Raw genomic sequence first — 21,271 nt, forward strand, 5'->3', positions numbered from 1 at the left:
TATGCACTGCCAGAGTCAACCGGCAGCAGCCACCCTAAGGAGCTATTATAAGTTATCTTGGGCAGTTCTGCAAACAAGGTGAGCACTGCCGCAGGTTTAAAACTGGTGACAGCACACACACACTGCCAACCTGATAGAGAATAAATTAACCTACAAACTCTCTCTAGAGACCAATTTCTTAAAGCAGCCACAGAGACATCAATTTGTGTTAGTTTAGCATGGTTTTAAGACAGATGTTTAGGATATTTATAATGGATGGATGGATATTTATAAAAAAAGTACATAAATTCTTGTTAGTTCGGCATGGTATTAAGACAGGGATGTTTAGATTGATATTTATAAAAGTACATTTACATTTTCTCATTTCTCATGCAGTTGGCATCATGTCTGCTCTTTAAGTGCTGATTAGGACATGGATAAAATGCCACCCGAGAGATCATAGAGTTGAAGCAGAATATCAACAGGGGGTTGATTGACCTATCTAACCTGCAGGACATTCTCAGATGGAACTTGATACAGTTTACATTTGGGGGGCTTGTCCAGTACAGAGATTTCATGAACATCCAGGCGTATTTGTAAAATCTGTCTTGTCTTCTTTAGTAACCTTTAATCATATTTTTAATAACTTCTAGAAATAAAAAGTATTCTTAAAGTTTTGACTCCAAGGTCAAATAAAAGTTACCATATCAGTGTCTAAAGTCAGTATATTGCCAGCAGCACAAATGTCTCCCTTCAAAATGTGTCAATGTGTCACCAACACACACCATATTCAAGAAGGCCACAGAGCGTGAAAGGGATGGATGTCTGGTACTTTACTGACATCTATTGGATCATTAGAAAACTTTACTTATCCAGCTGTGCAATACAGTCTATGGTCCAGCAGCCCCATCATCAGGGAAAGAATAAAGCAGGAAGGGGAAGGTCAGTTGTACAACTGAATGCATTCAACTGAAATGTGTCTGCCCCATTTCACCCAACCCCTCTGAATCAGAGAGGTGCGGGTGGCTGCCATAATCAATATCCACGTCTTCGGCTCCTGGGGAAAAGTGGGTTAACTTCCTTTGCTTAGGGGCAGAACGACAGATTACTGGCTCAACGCTCTAACCACTAGATTATAGCATGCTGCGTGTATATATTATTACAGGCATGGCAATTGAGATCATGGTCACATCTGTCTTGATACAGTTTAATCAACTCCAAATAAATGCAATAAAGGAGGCTGTTGTGACAGCATGCACTAAAACACATGTTATCGGAATGAAACTTTATAGCACTTATCAGGAGTCACTTGTATTACAGAGTTTGAAATCCCAGCTCTAGTTGTGTTAAATCCTAATTAATAGGTCTACTCAAAATACTGATATTTTGGCACTATTTTGTGTGTATTGTTATTTATTTTAATTGAAAATGTATTTATCTAGGCAAGTCAGTTAAGAACAAATTCTTATTTACAATGATGGCCTAGACAGGCCAAACTCAGACGACGCTGGGCCGATTGTGTGCCGTCCTATGGGACTCCCAATCACGGCCGGTTGTGATACAGCCTGGATTATTTACTGCTAGTTAACCTATTAAAGTGAACACGTTATTTAATGCAGTCTAAGTATATTACCTTATTGACATCTTCAAAAAAAGAAGGGATTTGGCATAGCCCATTGAAAAGGGACAAATACACAGACCCAAAGAAACTAGGTAATGATGATGGATAGGGATTCCTCTAACTGGATTTCCACTTGGCTGGAGAAAGCTTTTATTAAATGTCTCCATTGGAAAATGATTACACCGTCCCATGTGGGACCGCACCAAGGTGGTCTGTATATCCTCACACTCCAGGACAGTTGACTATAAACCAATAAACCCATAAAGATCACCCATATTAGAAACGAATGGAGTAGTAATAGGAGCAATTTCCTCCTTCCCTAGTGCCCTTTAAAGATCCTCGCCAAAATAAGGAATTTTATGAGCTGTTGAATCAAACAATAAGAAAGCATATTATTTATTGCTGCAATTATGACAATATGCCTATTGTAAAGTCAGTTCTCAAGAAAACTAGAAATGCTACATTTTTCATAAAGGATTTAATCACAGGTGGCTGGTGCGGGGAGCTTTAGGAGGACAAGCTCATTGTAATGGCTGGAATGGAATGGAGTCAAACACGTTGTTTCCATGTGTTTGGAACCACTCCATTAATTCCATTCCAGCCATTACAATGAGCATTTCCTCTTATAGCTCCTCCTACCAGCCTGCTCTGGATTTAACAATAAGTAGACACATCCTATATAGCTGTATTACGCCACCTTTTATATCATGAGGTGAGGTCCTTAGAGCTAGCACCTAAAAGCACATGTTCTTGACATTAAGGATTGGAGCATGGGAATGATGCAACAACATAGCACATCAAACAGTCATATTTGTCTTCAGCTCCAGGTACTTTGTCTTTGCATTGCCTACTTACATTAGGTGTAACTTAAGCGTTAAAGGACTGTGTGTTGCAGTAAGAGTGGTTTTGACAAACTGATGGCAATGTATTCCATTCTGGAAATTTGTTTAGGATCACTCTTAGTCTGGAACCTCCCCCTCTTGGGATCTTTGGGACTAACAAGCTCCTCTACCAAGACAAGGTGGCAACACACAGAGAATATTTATTTATTTATTTGATTTGTCATTAAATGGACTGTGCCTGTCTCAGATTGCACTGTAAATCAAAGGTGGGGTTTTATCGCTCATTGGCTAACCAGCATTCATGTCTATACTTTGGCAGATTTCTTTGGTTAACGCCATATCTTCAGAGTCCTGAGGCCTGAAACCCATACCGTTAGTCTTTCTGAAACTCAATATTTTGTGATTGTTTGTGGTATTTTGTCCCTCTTTGTCAGACAATTGGCATAGGCTACAGGCCATATTTCACATTTGGTACATGGGCTACATATCATAATCGACACGGACACATTTCACAATCGGCACACTGTCCACACTTGGAAGCTCCAACAAGTGGCAAAACAATAATACAAATTATTAGAAAATGCCATTCCTTCAGAATGTGTTTTTATATTTCAGTTTTAAATTCTGAAAGTTCTGTGGCATTTCAGTTTAGAATGTTGAAGCCTGCATCCCACCATTGACATGAATGGGGATACAATAACCTTCACAGTTTATTGTATGAATGATAGCAAAACTTTAAAAAGTACAGTACAGCACAAAAGTTTTAGGCAGGTGTGAAAAAATGCTATAAAGTAAGAATGATTTCAAAAATAGACATGTTAATAGATTATATTTATAAATTAACTAAATGCAAAGTGAGTGATCAGAAGAAAAATCTAATCCATATTTGGTGTAGGTACACTTGCACAAAGTCTGGGATTTTTTAGGCATATAGTCAGGTGTATGATTAAACATTATGCCAAACAGGTGCTAATGATCATCAATTCAATATCTAGGTTGAAACACAATCATTAACTGAAACAGCTGTACCTGTCCTCCAGGACACCTACACCACCCGATGTCACAGGAAGGCCAAAAAGATCATCAAGGACAACAACCACCTGAGCCACTGCCTGTTCACCCTGCTATCATCCAGAAGGCGAGGTCAGTACAGGTGCATCAAAGCTGGGACCAAGAGACTGAAAAACAGCTTCTATCTCAAGGCCATCAGACTGTTAAACAGCCATCACTAACATTGAGTGGCTGCTGCCAACATACTGACTCAAATCTCTAGCCACTTTAATAATTAAATATTGGATGTAGTAAATGTATCACTAGTGTTAGAAATTAAATGTGTAGATGGGTGAGCCGGTCAAGGATCGATTCAGACTAAGTGGTAAATTTTATGACAAGTAAACAGTTTATTCAGTGTGAAAATATGTAGTACAACGTAATTACGGCTCTTCCGTTAGTTCGTGTGGAACGGCAGGAAAAAAGAGACCGTTCCTATTCAGTCCACCACTAATATACGGAACAAACAGAAGGTTGATTCTAGGAAGATCGGATCTCCGGATTGGTTCAGCTGGTAGTAGTCTTTGGTCTTCCGCCATTGGCTCAGTTGTCTGTCCGTCATCGTAGAATCTTCTTCGGGCACACAGTGTTCGGTTACAAAAGAGATTATGTGTAATGTGGGAGCTATCCTGTAGGGGACCCCACAGGCTTTACTGTGAGTTGTAGCCACGTAATTTAGCAGTAAGTTAGTCACCTGCATACGAAATAGCAATTCCTTACAAAACCCTCTCTTCACGTCTCACCAGAGACGTGACACAACCTAACTGGATCCAGACACAAAGAGAAACTTCTCCCATAAGGGACTATGAAATAAGGCACGGTATTTAAACAGAAATAGACATATATGTATTACCATCATGTTCTCCCTTCAATCCCACTATGTACTAAGTTGGCTACCAGCCACCTAGGAACTTACAACCCTCATCTAACAGAGCAGAGAACAGCTCAAAATAAAAGTAAAAATTATTGTCCACATTAGCCAACTTTTTCCAGCAGGAAAAAGTTTCTGATACCCTCTCTTCACATCTCCTAAGAGATGTGATATAGTCCAGATACATTACTCCAAGCAAAAACGAAGACATAATCCAAAAAGGAAAAATATCCTAAACTAGGTATGTCTATCCAGAAATGGCCCACAAAGAAAAATAATTTCCCCCTCTTCCCATCCCAGATGGGACACGACATACAATGGAGAAGCTTAATCAATAAAAGCAACTGGATCCCCCTCTTAAAATTGCTGCAAAAACTGAAAGATGGGTCTCATGCTCCATACCGTTATCTCGCACCTGGCTCCTGTTATCTAACCAAAAAGACCGCTTGTTCTCGCAACCCCACGCTCTGAATGTGCCCTCCCTTCTGTATTTTTCCAGCATGAGAAAGTTCCATGGCCCTGATACTTTTAAGAATGGTTCAAATCAGCTAGGTAGCATAACACATACATACATCCACACAAGGCAACAGCAGATAATATTCAATCATATATATGGTAATGGCTATAATGTAAAAATAACCCCAAGGGTGTGAACAAAAACTCAGCAATGAATCATATAACAGTTACAAAGTGTAAACTACCTTCATGTCAAAAGAGAACAGCTCATTCAAAAACAGAACAAAAGAAAACAGTGTGAAATTTAGGTCCCCCTTTTGACACCAGCTAGGGTGTCACTCAACTATCCTTTATTTCAGCAGTCATAGCATTTCATGAAAATAATAAAAAGTTTATTACTAATAACAAGTTATATATGCCTTTGTTGTATGCCCTTGTTCCCCCCAAGGGTGTCACCTATCAAAAACAGGATAAAACTTTATTGTTATTGACATGTAAGATGTAGGATAAAACTTTGGTCATGGAAAACAGAGTAAAGAATTATTAGAAACCATCTGGTCCTCTCAGCTACTTCTATCCTGTACCAAGTGGGCTCCTTGCCACCCAGGGACTCCAAACCATGTGTCATCATCAGTCAGTCCCATCCTCCCCTGAAAGCATGCTTCCGTATCGGCATCGCCAACTGGAGCATCAAGCAAAGGCATCATGCCTGAAGCCCTCACCACATCTGTAACAGACTTGTCAAAACACAGTATGATGCAAGCAGCACATCACATCAATAACAAATAATACAAGAATTAGGGTCAGAAATCCAGTAACCATCCTCTGCTACCAAGTTCTGTTAGAAATTAAATGTGTAGATGGGTGAGCCGGTCAAGGATCGATTCAGACTAAGTGGTAAATTTTATGACAAGTAAACAGTTTATTCAGTGTGAAAATATGTAGTACAACGTAATTACGGCTCTTCCGTTAGTTCGTGTGGAACGGCAGGAAAAAAGAGACCGTTCCTATTCAGTCCACCACTAATATACGGAACAAACAGAAGGTTGATTCTAGGAAGATCGGATCTCCGGATTGGTTCAGCTGGTAGTAGTCTTTGGTCTTCCGCCATTGGCTCAGTTGTCTGTCCGTCATCGTAGAATCTTCTTCGGGCACACAGTGTTCGGTTACAAAAGAGATTATGTGTAATGTGGGAGCTATCCTGTAGGGGACCCCACAGGCTTTACTGTGAGTTGTAGCCACGTAATTTAGCAGTAAGTTAGTCACCTGCATACGAAATAGCAATTCCTTACACTAGCCACTTTATATCATGCTTACATACCCTACATTACTCATCTCATATTTATATACTGTACCCTATACCATCTACTGCATCTTGCCTATCGCTCATCCATATATATGTACATAATCTTATTAATTCCTTACACTTGCGTGTATAAAGTAGTTGTTGTGAAATTGTTATATTACTTGTTAGATATTACTGCATTAGCATTTCGCTACACTCGTGTAACAAAATAGTATAGCTCCCGTCTCTCTCCTCGTCCCTATCTGGGCTCGAAACAAGGACCCTCCGGACACATCGACAACAGCCACCCTCGAAGCATGTTTACCCATCGCTCCACAAAAGCCGCGGTCCTCACAGAGCAAGAAGAACAACTACTTCAAGGTCTCAAAGCGAGTGACGTATCCGATTGAAACGCCGTTAGCGCACATCCTGCTAACTAGCTAGCCATTTCACATCGGTTACACTCGGATTAACATCTGCTAACCATGTGCGTGGGACAAATAAAATTAGATTTGGTTTAGGGGTGGGAACAGTAAGTGTTTGTTGTCATTCAACTGAGAGACGACTAGCAAATATTTGAATAACTAGACCAAGATAGCCCACAGCCTGTCGTTTCCAATGGGAACAAATTAGTCATAGTGAGCAGAACAAGCAAAGGAGGGGGCAGAGCCAAGCACGAGCTAGTGAGATCCTATTAGCCCGTTCTAGCAAATGTCTGCATATTTCCTTTAGGGAACGCCTACTTTGAAGTGCGCGTGTGCAAAAGCTCAATTCCCCTTTGCACTCCTAAACAACTTTGGCAAAGGTTAAAGTTTACGAAACGTAATCCACTCTGTTCATAACATATTCTAGTTTTGGGAACAGAAAACTATATTGAGATCAAATGCTTCATCGATGAGAAAATGTGCAGAATGTCGTCCAAAATCCATCTCTTCCAACTTCTCCCACTGGGCTACCACTTTTTGGTAGTGAGTGGAAACGCCAAGCGGATGTTTCACATTTATACATCCGGTGAAATATCTGTCTCATTGTTCTATCTGTGCGACTAGTTTACATGCAATTTTTTATTATTTGATAAATACTGCACCAAACATCTTAGCTAAATGTAAAATTGCACTACTCGGCAAAAACGTCAACATTTATTTATTTTAGATGAATTCTGACTATTTTGAGGAAGTGTTTCTGGCCATGTTGTTGCTAAGGTGTCTCAAGAGGGGAAAACAACAATAATTATTGCTTATTTGATCTCATTTTTCAAGCGAAGGTCTTTGGTGTGTTTAAGAGTCCAGGCGGTCCCTTCGCTTAGCTGAGTTATGCTAGGAGCAAACCGAATCTATTTTTATTTGATTTATTTCACCTTTATTTAACCAGGTAGGCTAGTTGAGAACAAGTTCTCATTTGCAACTGCGACCTGGCCAAGATAAAGCGTAGCAATTCGACACATACAACAACACAGAGTAGAATAAAGAAAACATACAGTCAATAATACAGTAGAACAAAAGAAAACAAAAAGTGTATATATACAGTGAGTGCAAATGAGGTAAGTTAAGGAAATAAATAGGCCATGGTGGCGAAGTAATTACAATATAGCAATTAAACACTGGAATGGTAGATCGGCAGAAGATGAATGTGCAGGTAGAGATACTGGGGTGCAAAGGAGCAAAATAAATAAATACCAGTATGGGGATGAGGTAGGCTGATGGTACAGTTATCACGTCGGGGACAACAGTTGTTGACAACCATAGCGTTTTAGCTTTATTTTGTATTTGTATTTATTTAACTAGGCAAGTCAGTGAAGAACAAAGTTTTATTTACAATTACGGCCTACCTCGGCAAAACCCTCCCCTAACCCGGACGACGCTGGGTCAATTGTGCGCCGCCCTATGGGACTCCCGATCGGTTGTGATTACAGTCGGGGATCGAGTCAGGGCCTGTAGTGACTCTGAGTTTCAGTGCCTTAGACCGCTGCGTCACTCGAAAGCCCCAGTCCCGACAAACCATCACTGTCACCACCGGTAACAAAATAAGGGTAGACCAATCATTTAGTAAAAATTCAGCAATAGCCTAAAAAGCTAGCGTACAATAATCAACACGGCATGTTCCCCATCATTTATTTTCAGCTACATCCTGCCACCTTATCAGCTGTTGTCAGACACACCCGGGTCTGAGAAGTAGGCCTTATTTCACATATTCATATTTTTATTAATTCGAGCTAAAAAACAAAGCCTGATTTAACATCAAACAATTTGTCTGCACAAATATTTGCACGTGCATAAAGTTGGTCTGGTGCTGTAGAACATTGTCGGTCACGTGACATTTTATCAGGAAGTTACATTTAGCGCTTTTTGATTTTTAAGTTTTATATTAGTGGATGCTTGCTTGTATGAACACCCCGAGCGAACTGTTTGTGGTTATATGATGAATACAACCAACAAAATAAAAATAAAATGTCGCGCATTGATTTATGATGAACCTTTGCTGATTATGACGCATACTGCCGTATCCACGACAACGGATGTAAAAAAGAAACAAACATGGCATAAAATTATTCTGCAAAAGGTTTCTTTTTTTTAACCTAAAAATGAATTATAATTATCCAATGACAAACACACGCTCCAAACCAGGACTTGGATTAGTTGACGGTGGAGAATCGTAAGTTAAACATTGTGCTTGTGCATGCATGCATTGCTGTAAAACTGATGTTGGAAGAAAAAAAATATTTTCGAAGAGATCAATTCTGCGCATTCGAGTCAATGTGGATTGTGCATGTCTATTATTAGAAAAATGCTGCTGCTGATGATTGTGCACCTTTATCCTCAGTGATAAAGGACTGGCAAGTGTCTCTCAGAGAGGAATGGATGACACGGGAGAGTCGATGATGATGACTCCTGAGGAAAAACTTACCCAGTATGATAGCAGGGCCCAAGCCTTTGCAGACACTCAACAGGTAGACCTATAGAGGTTTTAAGTTGCTTTCCATTCTGACACCTGTATGCAATGGGGTGAGGTGGAAAGTACTATAACCAGAGGTACCTGCAAAGTTTGTGAAGGTTGTCTTAACCTTCTGTAGACGTCATAGTCACCCTGTCATGTTCAGGAATTGTATCATTCTCTTTTCAAAGGTATAATGCATGTACAGTACCACTCAGCATAAAGGCTTTTTTCAATACAGCATCATGTTGGTCATGTATGTCAACAATAATGAAATGTTTGTCCGGACAGTTTGATGCTTGTATCCAGGACCTTGTCCGCTGTGTGGCTCTTACAAGACTGGTATATGGAGATGGGCAATTGAAACTAGCCCAAGCCCATGTCAGACTGGCTAAAGCATACCTACAGTTTAAAGGTGAATTATGTTGTGATTAGCCTTTAGAATGAGGTACCATTTATAAAGAGTTCATAACGGTTAAAATTGTATATATTTATACCTTACCAAATCTTGGAATTACCTATGTGTTGTCCCTGATTCCCACAGGCTGGGCAGTGCAGGCCCAGGAGCACTCAGCCAGAGCCAGTGACCTGCTCCCCTTCTGCACCCCCAACTCCACCAGCCCGGAGGACAGGGTCCACATTCTCGCCTGTCTCCTCAACATATACCTAACACAGGGAGGCGCCACTCTGCTGCTGGCAAAATATCCTTTACCCACATTGTTTCTGTGATAAATTACATTTCATCGGTGAATACAACAAGTGTAGACTTTACCATTAAATGACTACTTACGAGCCCATTCTCAACAATGCAGAGTAAAAATGTATGAAAAATATTTGCTAAATAATAAAGGAAATAGAAACACAATAAAATAACAATAACGAGGGTATATACAAGGAGTACCGGTACCTAATCAATGTGCAGGGGTACGGGATTGAGGTAATACAGTATGTACAGTTGAAGTCGGAAGTTTACATACAGTTAGGTTGGAGCCATTAAAACTCATTTTTCAACCACTCCACAAATGTCTTGTTAACAAACAATAGTTTTGGCAAGTCAGTTAGGACATTACTTTGTGCATGACACAAGTAATTTTTCCAACAATTGTTTACAGACAGATTATTTCACTTATAATTCACTGTATCACAATTCCAATGGGTCATAAGTTTACATACACTAAGTTGACTGTGCCTCTAAACAGCGTGGAAATTTCCATAAAATGATGTCATGACTTTAGAAGCTTCTGATAGGCTAATTGACATCTTTGAGTCAATTGGAGGTGTACCTGTGCGTGTATTTCAAGGCCTACCTTCAAACTCAGTACCTCTTTGCTTGACATCATGGGAAAATCAAAAGAAATCAGCCAAGACCTCAGAAAATAAATTGTAGGCCTCCACATATCTGGTTCATCCTTGGGAGCAATTTCCAAAGGCCTGAAGGTACCACGTTCATCTGTACAAACAATAGAACGCAAGTATGAACACCATGGGACCACGTAGCCATCATACCGCACAGGAAGGAGACACGTTCTGTCTCCTAAAGATGAACATACTTTGGTGCGAAAAGTCCAAATCAGTCCCAGAACAACAGCAAAGGACCTTGTTAAGATGCTGGTGGAAACAGTTACAGAAGTATCTATATTCATAGTGAAACGAGTCCTATATCGACAACCTTAAAGGCCGCTAAGCAAGGAAGATGCCTCTGCTCCAAAACCACCATAAAAAAGCCAGACTACGGTTTGCAACTGCAGATGGGGACAAAGATGATACTTTTTGGAGAAATGTCCTCGTCTGATCAAACCGTTCTATTTTTTTTTTACAATAAAGGGGGTCAATGTAAATTGTCCGGGTAGACATTTGATTAATTGTTCAGTCAGCTATCTTATGGCTTGGGGGTAGAAGCTGTTCAGAAGCCTTTTGGTCCCAGACTTGGCACACTGGTACTGCTTGCCGTGCGTTACCGGAGAGAGCAGCCCATGACTTGGGTGGCTGGAGTCTTTGACAATTTTTAGGACCTTCCAATGACACTGCCTGGTCCTGGATGGTAGGGAGTTCAGCCCCAGTGATGTACTGGGCCATACGCACCAACCTCTGTTGCGTCTTGTGGTTGGATGCCGAGCAGTTGCCATACCAAGCTGTAATGCAGTCAGTCAAGATGTTCTCAATGGTGCAGCTGTAGAACGTTTTGAACATCTGCCAAATCTTTTCAGCCTACTCAGGGGGCAGAGGTGTTGTCGTGCCCTCTTCACGACTATGTCGGTGTGTTTGGACCATGATAGGTCTTTAGTGATGTGGACACCAAAGAATTTGAAGCTCTCGACCCGCTCCACTACAGCCTTGTCGATGTGAATGGGGGCTTGTTTGGCCCTCCATTTCCAGTAGTCCATGAAAAGCTAATTTGTCTTGCCCACGTTGAGGAAGAGGTTGTTGTCCTGGCACCACACTGCCAGGTCTCTGACCTCCTCCCTGTAGGCTGTCTCATCGTTGTTCAACTACTGTTGTGTCGTCAGCAAACTTAATGTTGGTGTTGCAGTCGTGCGCTGCCACATAGTTGTGGTTGGGCAGGGGGGGACTGAGGGGCCCCCGTGTTGAGGGTGAGCGGGGCAGATGTGTTGCTACCTACCCTCACCACCTGGAGGCAGCCCGTCTGGAAGTCCAGGATCCAGTTGCAGAGGGAGGTGTTCAGTCCCAGGGTCCTTAGCTTAGTAATGAAGTTGGAGGGCACTATGGTGTTGAATGCTGAGCGGTAGTCGATGACCAGCATTCTCACTTAGTTGTTCCTTTTGTCCAGGTGGGAAAGGGCAGTGGTGGCGTCATCTGCGGATCTGTTGGGGCGGTATGCGAATTGAAGTGGGTCCAGAGTATCTGTGATGATGGTGTTGATGTGAGCCATAACCATTCTTTCAAAGCATTTCATGGCTACAGATGTGAGTGCTATGGGGCGGTAGTCATTCTTGGGTGCAGGGTTTGGTGGTGTGGTTGAAACATGTACAGTCCTGGCCAAAAGTTTTGAGAATGACACAAATATTAATTTCCACAAAGTTTGCTGCTTTAGTGTCTTTCGATGTTTTTGTCAGATGTTACTATGGAATACTGAAGTATAATTACAAGCTTTTCATACGTGTCAAAGGCTTTTATTGACAATTACATGAAGTTGATGCGAAGAGTCAATATTTGCATTGTTGACCCTTCTTTTTCAAGACCTCTGCAATCCGCCCTGGTATGCTGTCAATTAACTTCTGGGCCACATTCTGACTGATGGCAGCCCATTCTTGCATAGTCAATGCTTGGAGTTTGTCAGAATTTGTGGGGTTTTGTTTGTCTACCCGCCTCTTGAGGATTGACCACAAATTCTCAATGGGATTAAGGTCTGGGGATTTTGGACCCAAAATATAAATGTTTTGTTCCCCGAGCCACTTAGTTATCACTTTTGCCTTATGGCAAAGTGCTCCATCATGCTGGAAAAGGCATTGTTCGTCACCAAACTGTTCCTGGATGGTTGGGAGAAGTTGCTCGCGGAGGATGTGTTGGTACCATTCTTTATTCATGGCTGTGTTCTTAGGCAAAATTGTAAGTGAGCCCACTCCCTCGGCTGAGGAGCAACCCCACACATGAATAGTCTCAGAATGCTTTACTGTTGGCATGACACAGGACTGATGGTAGTGCTCACCTTGTCTTCTCCGGACAAGCTTTTTTCCGGATGCCTCAAACAATCGGAAAGGGGATTCATCAGAGAAAATGACTTTTCCCCAGTCCTCAGCAGTCCAATCCCTGTACCTTCTGCAGAATATCAGCCTGTCCCTGATGTTTTTCCTGGAGAGAAGGGGCTTCTTTGCTTCCCTTCTTGACACCGGGCCATCCTCCAAAAGTCTTCGCCTCACTGTGCGTGCAGATGCACTCACACCTGCCTGCTGCCATTCTTGAGCAAGCTCTGTACTGGTGGTGCCCCGATCCCACAGCTGAATCAACTTTAGGAGACGGTCCTGGCGCTTGCTGGACTTTCTTGGGCGCCCTGAAGCCTTCTTCACAACAATTGAACCGCTCCCCTCTCTCTCTTCAGTTCATTTGCATGGCAAAGAGGGACTTTGCAATTAATTGCAATTCATCTGATCATTCTTCATAACATTCTGGAGTATATGCAAATTGCCATCATACAAACTGAGGCAGCAGACTTTGTGAAAATTAATATTTGTGTCATTCTCAAAACTTTTGGCCATGACTGTAGGTATTACAGACTAGGTCAGGAAAGGTTACATTTTTTATTAAAGACACAGGCCAGCTGGTCTGTTCATGCTCTGAGCACGCATCCTGGTAATCTGTCTGGATAAAGCTCTGGCACAAGGAAATGGGCCTGAGCGTTAGGAGAATCATTAGGAGAATGATTAGATATTTGTAATGGAAGCCCCAAAAACATTAGGAGAATGATTGTCTAAATGTGAATTCAAACAATTGCATGGTTAAATGTCCACGGGTAAATGAATGTAGTACTGCTTTAATGTTGATTATGCAATACTCTTTAACCATCCCAACTCTCGAGGAAGCAGAGTATAATCATCGAAAAGCAGAGAGGATTGTGGTCGAACTTCATCAGCTAGGAGGCATGAGCAAGGAGGAGAAAATGGAGACTGAGTTTCAGATATCCACGTCTCTGTCCAGGTATTATAGAGAGAACTAAACTGATCTGCAGAAATATTTTGCGTCAAATCACTTTCAAAAGAAACTTATTTGGAGCATTGTGTCTATTTGACCAATGTGGCCTTTACTACAATGTCCGCTGTGACAGCAGAGAGTGCTTTGATTTTCACTGGATTCCTCTTTAGGTATCATACGCTATGCTACTCTATTTATTTCCACAGACTCCTCCTTCAGTATCATATTCAGGTTGAAGTCTGAATGCCTTCGCACTTCTCCAACAAAAACAAGTTAATGTTCATGTGAAGTGTCATTGTAGATTCAGATAAGACTGTTGTATCAAATACACCTATATGTTCAGATGTCAACATACAGCCTGTTACCTTGAAGGCACAATAACAGCCTGTTATTAATACTGTTTATCTGAGTATATCCACTGAGAAAGACATTAGGTTTTGGCCACAAGATGGAGACAATGTCTAACATGTCCACTGAGCAAATCCATCTATTGAAATACATTTTAATGGTTCATTTCACTCAAACAATGTGGTATTTTCTGCTCTAGTTTAGACTAGTAGTGACATGGAAAGTCTCTGAATGATCTTAACCTGGTCCTCACAGTAGAAGTGCCTAAAGTACCCTCAAAGTTGTTGTTTTTCCCATGTAAACATCAAGCTGTTCTCCCAGGCCTGTTGTCAAGCCCATGGGGTGTGGGCATGCGCAGCTGCAGACCAGTGACTGGGGTGACTGTGACTGGGGTTATTGCACTTCCCACTTGTTTAGTGTCTGCTGGATGGAGTGGAGCAGGGAGGATAACACATCCCCAGCGCTGCATTCATATTTCATGATTGCCTTCACTGCTCTGCCTGTAATAGCTAATTATTGTGTACTGAGGAGGCTTTTTGCACTAAACGGCATTGATCATTTTGTTCAGTTGTAGGGTAACACTGTTTTTGCTAAAGTATATTGATGCCTTCCCACCCTTCCACACTGAAGTTGTATTAACTTCACTGTTATGGATTTGTCAAAACATAATTTGAGTAATTCATGAATACACAATATTTGCTGTACAAGTCAATATTGATTACAAGACATGGCTGAGGCAAATGTGGTACCAATATACCCAGATACTCAGTGTGGAATATTAGTAGCATTAGAGTTGTTTCAACTTGAAGGGAGCTGAGGTAAAAAAGTATTTGGGAGTAAGGTCATCCTTTTAAGTTTTTATGACTGACTGTTTGTTTACGCAATTTGTGAAATTGGAAAAATGTGCGGACGCTCGCTGGTGTGTAAGCTTGCTAAAGCTCTTTTGTTGGAGGATGACTGAACTTGGCTGGCTTCTGTAAGCACCATAGTCAACAGGACTGTAATGTTGTGACCAGTGTGAATGTCCCCACAAAAGCCTGGAACAATAAAACAAGCTTTCACACAGTTTCAGGTCTAGTTGGAGATTTTCCATTTAACTCATTGTAGAGGTACAGTATATGCAAGGTGCCAGTGTAATGAGCACAATATGAAATACTGATCACAGTATTATAGTTTACTTTGCCACCTGTACTAAGTTATTGTTTAAAGGTTTTGAAACAATTCTAATAAATGCAACAGTTGGACAATGAAAGAAGATACTCATATAAATTAACATAAAGGGGTGGAACAGGGCTGCAACCACCAAAGACCTGCTCTGTCTACCCTACCTGCTCTGTCTACCCTACCTGCTCTGTCTACCCTACCTGCTCTGTCTACCCTCCCTGCTCTGTCTACCCTACCTGTGTGTTAAATCCCTGACGAAACTAGCGTTCTAATAGATTCAATGGTAAAACAGGGTGTGTTAAATCCCTGATGAAGCTAGCGTTCTAATAGATTCAATGGTTAGACAGGGTGTGTTAAATCCCTGACGAAGCTAGCGTTCTAATAGATTCAACAGTACGACTGGGTGTGTTTAAATCCCTGATGAAGCTAGCGTTCTAATAGATTCAATGGTAAAACAATGTACTTTATTCCATTGAGCTCATTTCAGCCATTACCAGGGTGTGTTTGACAGGTCATTACGAACATTTCCTTGGTCGTAACGTTAACGGAAAAAATGTCTGGCACAAGTAGGAGTATGAAAGAGTCGCAGGAGTAAAATGAAAGCAATCAATCCAGCGATATTTAAGTGACAAGTAGATTTTACATAGATGGTTGAAAAGACAAGTCCTGAGGTGGGCTTTGCATGCGAGTTGCTGTTGACATTAGAGGTTCTCAGTTGAGCCGGCTGTTATGGCTCTCATCCCCCACTGACTTGCATTCCTATGGCAACATGTCATATTCTGGTCTCAAATCTAGGTGTTGTCACAGTGGATTTACTTGATGCTGCCTGAGGCACAGGAAAGGAAATGATAATGAAGGATTGTGTTTTGTTCCAACAGGGCACCCACAGCCCAACAAAACAACAGTTTAACATTAATTTTTCTGTATATTTCCACCTCCAATAGTTCCTTTCCTGGCTTTGTGAACACTGTATAATTTTCCCTGTATAAGGAGCAAACCTTCGAGGGCCCCTACGTGCGTCAGTATTGGTCTGGTAAGCATTACTAAACAGAGGGCCGTGTGGGCTGCTTGGCAGTTCATGTGAAAATCACTAATTACATTATTGCTCTGCTCTGTGGACAGTGAATTAGATGTCAGCTGCAGATGACATACTGCCTCCTGTGCCAGGAACAGGAAGCTTGGGAGGGTGGCATCAGCTGGTGAATGAGGGGATGCAGTGGCATTGTCCACAGGTCTGTCTGTGGAAAAGAAGGCAGTACGCTGGCCTGGGCAATGGGCACACAGAGTTTCTGCCAATGCAGCCAGCCATCCCAGCTGCCCTAAAAGGCTGTGCTGTTCTCTGGAATTTCTGATGCCTGAGGGGGGAAGCCGTCCCATTCCCATGCAGGCCAGCTCCCATCAAGGCTTGCTTTGATAATCAGGGATTGATGGGAAATCTCAGAGATATTAATTTAGTGCTACCCTCCACAACCAAAATTTCACTGCACTAACTATACACACTGATGTTTTGATTTGTAGTCATTTATACTATACTATTATTTATGGGGTAAATAATAGAAAATGACTGTCAGCATAAAATCACCTGCTTTACCGTTACTGTCCATGTAGAGGGATTCATTAATGATGGGGTGTTTTCCTGCTGCAGTAGTAGTCCTGTACTGTGGTATTGATGCAAACAGTATTCCCTCTGAGGAAGGCCACCTACGAACAGCAGAGCTGAATTGAATTTAGACTCCATTAGTGTCTGAATCAAATCAAAGTTTATTTGTCACGTGTGCCGACATGCTTACTTACAGGGCCTAACCAACAGTGCAATTCTTAAGTAGAAAATAGTTATTAGGTATTAGAATCCTGTGGTGTGTTGAGGCTATTAGCAGGCTAGATGGATTGATGTCTGACTAGTGTCCTTGCTGAGGATGATGCAAGTCTCTGCTGTGCTGCAGCCCCTTGCTAGCATCCCATCACCCACCCCCCTATGTGGTGACTGAGGGTGTTAGACCACAGACTGAAGGCCTATTGTACAGAGATCCAGAGCTGGTGTTGTCCTCGGAGTGGCACATTATTAACTGCCTACGTGCTGCCTCATATCAACAGCAAATATACATGTTTTTACAACAGTGTCTTACAACAGGGGTGATTTGACCATTTTAGTGCAGTTTTTGTTTTCGTCTCATCAGATATCTGTTCACAACCTATTTAAGGAACTGTCTGCATTCTTTACTGGTGCAGAGGATCTCCACTGTGTTGTGACTACCAGGACAAACCTAATTTAGACATCCTGGTGTGGAGCTCTTGTGTGGTTGCTCTGCGAGGTGCTGGACTTGTTAGGCAGTGTCAGTAAGTCTTTATTTATAATGTGGCTCTGAGAGCAACACACTCCTCAGTCTTCCCAGAGGAGAGACCATTAGAGACCATCTGAAAGGACACAGCCAGAGACGGAGTAAACAGTTCTTTGTGTAGGAATCTCCTTTTATAGTCTGCACTCACTGCACCTGACATCAGAGGCAGCAGTCCGCTAGACCCAGCCAGGCCTAGTTCGACGTTCCTCCTCAGGCCCCACTCTTGGCACAGTTCTGACCAACACTCTGGGCCAAGATTTCAACACTGCAACATGCCTACAGAAAGAGCCCGACCACTAATGCTTTTCTTTACTCTCCCTCCCTCTTTCTCTCTCTCTCTCTCTCTCTCTCTCTCTCTCTCTCTCTCTCTCTCTCTCTCTGCCCTATCCATCTCTCCTGCAGGGTGTACCAGCGGCAAGGCAGGTCAGAGGAGGCCCTGGGTCAGTGTGAGAGTAGTTTGCAGCTGCTGGAGGGCTGGGAAAGGCCAGGTCAGGCCTGCTCCGTCTATAAGGACATGGCTGCCATCGAACAGGCCCAGGGCCGCCTCGACAGAGCTTTAGAGCACCTCTCTAAGGTAAGGGACATATGAGACCTGAATACAGGCACAAAACAGCAACACATAACAGTGAAGGTAATACAACTTCAGTGTGGAAGGGTGGGAAGGCATCAGTATACTTTAGCAAAAACAGTGTTACTATATTAACATTACACACGACTATATGAATGACTTAACATTACACACATACTGACTATATTACTCAGACTATATGACTATCTTAAGATGAGCTGAGGGCTGTTAGAATGCCTCTGAGACCTGTTGTTTGGTAATGTTCTCCTCAGTCCTTAGTGTGATATGTGATCTGTCATATTTCGTTTGGGTTTCTGCTAGGCTCATGCCATAGCTCTGAGTCAGAGCCCTGGGGGTCTGGATGGGGCTCACATCGCTCACAGCCTGGCCTTGGCCTACTCTACTGTAGCAGAGCCCCACCACAATGGTGAGTCTATTCATACAACACAGGACTGCTGCAGTGCACTATGGGGGAACTCTGCTATATAGGGGGTTGTTGTTGGGGACATGAATCCTTTTCTGCCTGTCTTATGTCAAGCTCTTTGAGTTCATAAATTTGAAGGCAGGCTGATTATAGTTTTGCAGAAATAGCATGTTGTGTGAGTTCACCCCCATATCAATGTTCACTCCCATCTGACCTGTATGTATGGAACTTCACGGTATAGTTACATTACATGAACAACAATATATGAGCAACCACTACCAGGAATGATGAGCTGTGGAGGAATGGACAAACTACGTAAAAAGCAATGCAGGCAGCACCAATAAGCAAATAAATAACATACTGTAATATGTTGAAGATCATAAGTGATTACGTGATCTTCCATCTGCGACTAGACTCAGCAGCACACTACTATGAGGAGAGTCTGAGTACATACAGGAGCTCCCTAGGCCCACAGGCTACTGTCACTCTCAACCTTCAGGATGACTACTGTCGCTTCCTCCTCCTCACTGGGCAGCAAGAGGTCAGTCCTGCATACACACACATACTCACACACACTCCAATAGACCACCAACACCAGTGGTCTAATCGCCCTAATAGCATGCCTTCCAGGTGTTTACAGCATCACAGACATCTCTGTTCTGTCGCTCTGAGAGGTTTGACATTCTCAAGGGGACTTCCCTCTCTCACATGGCATTGTGGGAATCCACCTTGCAGTCAGTCATGTCATGTTTACAGGGATAGTTTAATCTGCTACTAAGGATCAGGCTAGCTGAGGGTAACAGAGGGTGACAGGTGTTTTTGAGACAGGAGAGTCTGTGAAATGAATAGCCACCATAGTGAGCTTCAATTGCCTGAAGCTCCGTAAGACTGGCCATACGGAATCAGTGGAGGGGAAGACACAAAAAAAATGCACTAAGCAGTCACTAAGTAGTCATTAACCAATGTTGTTGTGTATGTACTATGTCAGAGGTGTGTAGAGATCCAGAGGGAGTCCCTGGCCTTGAAGAGAGAGACGTTTGGTGACCTGAGTCCTGAGGTGGCTGACACACTGCAGCTGATTGGAGGGGTGCAGATGACCCAGGGCCAGGTGAAGCATGCCCATAGGACCATGAGCAAGGTAAACACTGGCATTATACCCACCATTCCCTTTTGTTGCCCAACACTGATTTTAAAGACTCAATGCAGTCAAAAACGTGTATATTTGTATATTTTTCCACATCATGAGGTTGAAATAATACTGTGACATTTTGAAAATTATGAATATGCTTTTTTAGTATAAGAGTTGTTTGAAATTTGTGCCTGTTTTGGTGGGGTGGGGTTTTGGCCTGCCTGGTGACATCACCTGGTTGTAAATGAGTTAATACACCAATAAGAAAGAGAGTTCCAAACCTCTGCCAATAACAGCTAGTTTTCAGTTTTTCCCTCCCCACTCAGACCCCACCCAGACAGTCCAAGCTAAATTCTTGCTTGAGAAATTGCTCTTTGTTAAGAAGTTTCTTTTTGACAATTTTTATTGAAAACAATAGTAAGGTACTTAATTGTTAAACAGAAATTATTTGATATTGAGATAAAAACGGCTGCATTGAACATTTTAAGGCAGCTTGAGGATCACTGGGCAATATTAATATTATTATTATGTTAAATCCAGTCGAATTATATGGCAAAATGTAGATTTCCACCCTGCGTAGACATACTCAAAAGTAATTATTTTTCATGAATTGGCCATAAACAATAGCTAGTAATGCTGCAGGTAGCCTGGCGGTTAGGAGAGCTGGGCCAGTAACCGAAAGGTTGCTGGATCTAATCCCCGAACTGACTAGGTAAAAATCTGTCGTTCTGCCCCTGACCAAGGCAGTTAGCCCACTGTTCCCCGGGAGCCGACGACGTGAATGTCAATTAAGGCAGCCCCCCTCTCTGATTCAGAGAGGTTGGGTTAAATGCAGAAGAAACATTTCAGTTGAAAGCATTCAGATGTACAACTGACCTTTCCTTTCTAGAAAGATCGGAAATCCCTTTTCTGGAGAAAAACTCATTGTTATGCATTGCTGAGTTGTACTCCCATTTTGAGGACACAATCTCAAGTACATAGTACACTATATATATACTTTTTCCCCCTTCCTATTATACAAGTGGGGCAATAGGGCTTGAAATGTCAGATATGCTTTCTAAATAAAGTAACAATAAAATTAGAAACAACTTACTATAAGATTTCACCTTATAACTGTAAAATAAATATGATCATATTTAGTGACAGTACAAATATGGCACCATTTTATATAACTGACAACAGAGCATTTTCTGCCAAGCCTCCTCTGAGCGATGATGAAACACCATTCTAATTGCTGCAGACTCGTTACAACTTTAGTTTCGTACAAAGTGATTTCGTGAGACCAAGAGAAAGTGGTTGTGTTTCAATTCTATGAAATCATTGAATATTTTTTCCTGTTGAGATCTCTAAATCCGACTGAGAATATCACATCGAGATGAAACTACAACTGTTGGATTTGCTAGACTGTCCCCTTTATTATGCCCTCTCCCGGGCTGGGCTCCATCACTCAGACGGAGAGCAAATCAATTATTTGTCTGGATAAGCCAGAAAATGGCACTCCCTATGCAAATGTGGGGTGTGAAACCTGACACTTCATGGCAGCTCCACTGACAGAGTGGTAGTGGAGAGCAGGCAGATGAGACTTTCTGGCACTATAAGGCACTGGACCCTACGACA

At 42.1% G+C, this 21,271-nt stretch overlaps 1 protein-coding gene across 3 annotated transcripts in view; it reads left to right on the top strand.

The window, feature by feature from the left end:
- Window positions 1-21,271, top strand: part of ttc23 (tetratricopeptide repeat domain 23) — a 25,715-nt gene continuing 4,444 nt past the window's right edge. Inside the window, exons 1-10 of one of the 3 annotated variants that reach the window (XM_029668060.2) lie at window positions 1-78; window positions 3,483-3,585; window positions 8,925-9,051; window positions 9,327-9,450; window positions 9,580-9,736; window positions 13,563-13,688; window positions 17,936-18,107; window positions 18,423-18,528; window positions 18,939-19,066; window positions 19,514-19,663. In XM_029668060.2, coding sequence (XP_029523920.2) covers window positions 3,500-3,585; window positions 8,925-9,051; window positions 9,327-9,450; window positions 9,580-9,736; window positions 13,563-13,688; window positions 17,936-18,107; window positions 18,423-18,528; window positions 18,939-19,066; window positions 19,514-19,663 — 1,176 coding nt within the window. In that variant the 5' untranslated portion in view covers window positions 1-78; window positions 3,483-3,499. Of the gene's footprint in view, window positions 79-2,307; window positions 2,428-3,482; window positions 3,586-7,002; window positions 8,757-8,924; window positions 9,052-9,326; window positions 9,451-9,579; window positions 9,737-13,562; window positions 13,689-17,935; window positions 18,108-18,422; window positions 18,529-18,938; window positions 19,067-19,513; window positions 19,664-21,271 lie in introns of those variants that run through there. The other 2 variants (XM_065022572.1, XM_065022573.1) reach the window with 2 other exon arrangements.

Source organism: Oncorhynchus nerka, linkage group LG9a (assembly GCF_034236695.1).
Source record: "Oncorhynchus nerka isolate Pitt River linkage group LG9a, Oner_Uvic_2.0, whole genome shotgun sequence".
Classification (NCBI taxonomy): domain Eukaryota; kingdom Metazoa; phylum Chordata; class Actinopteri; order Salmoniformes; family Salmonidae; genus Oncorhynchus; species Oncorhynchus nerka.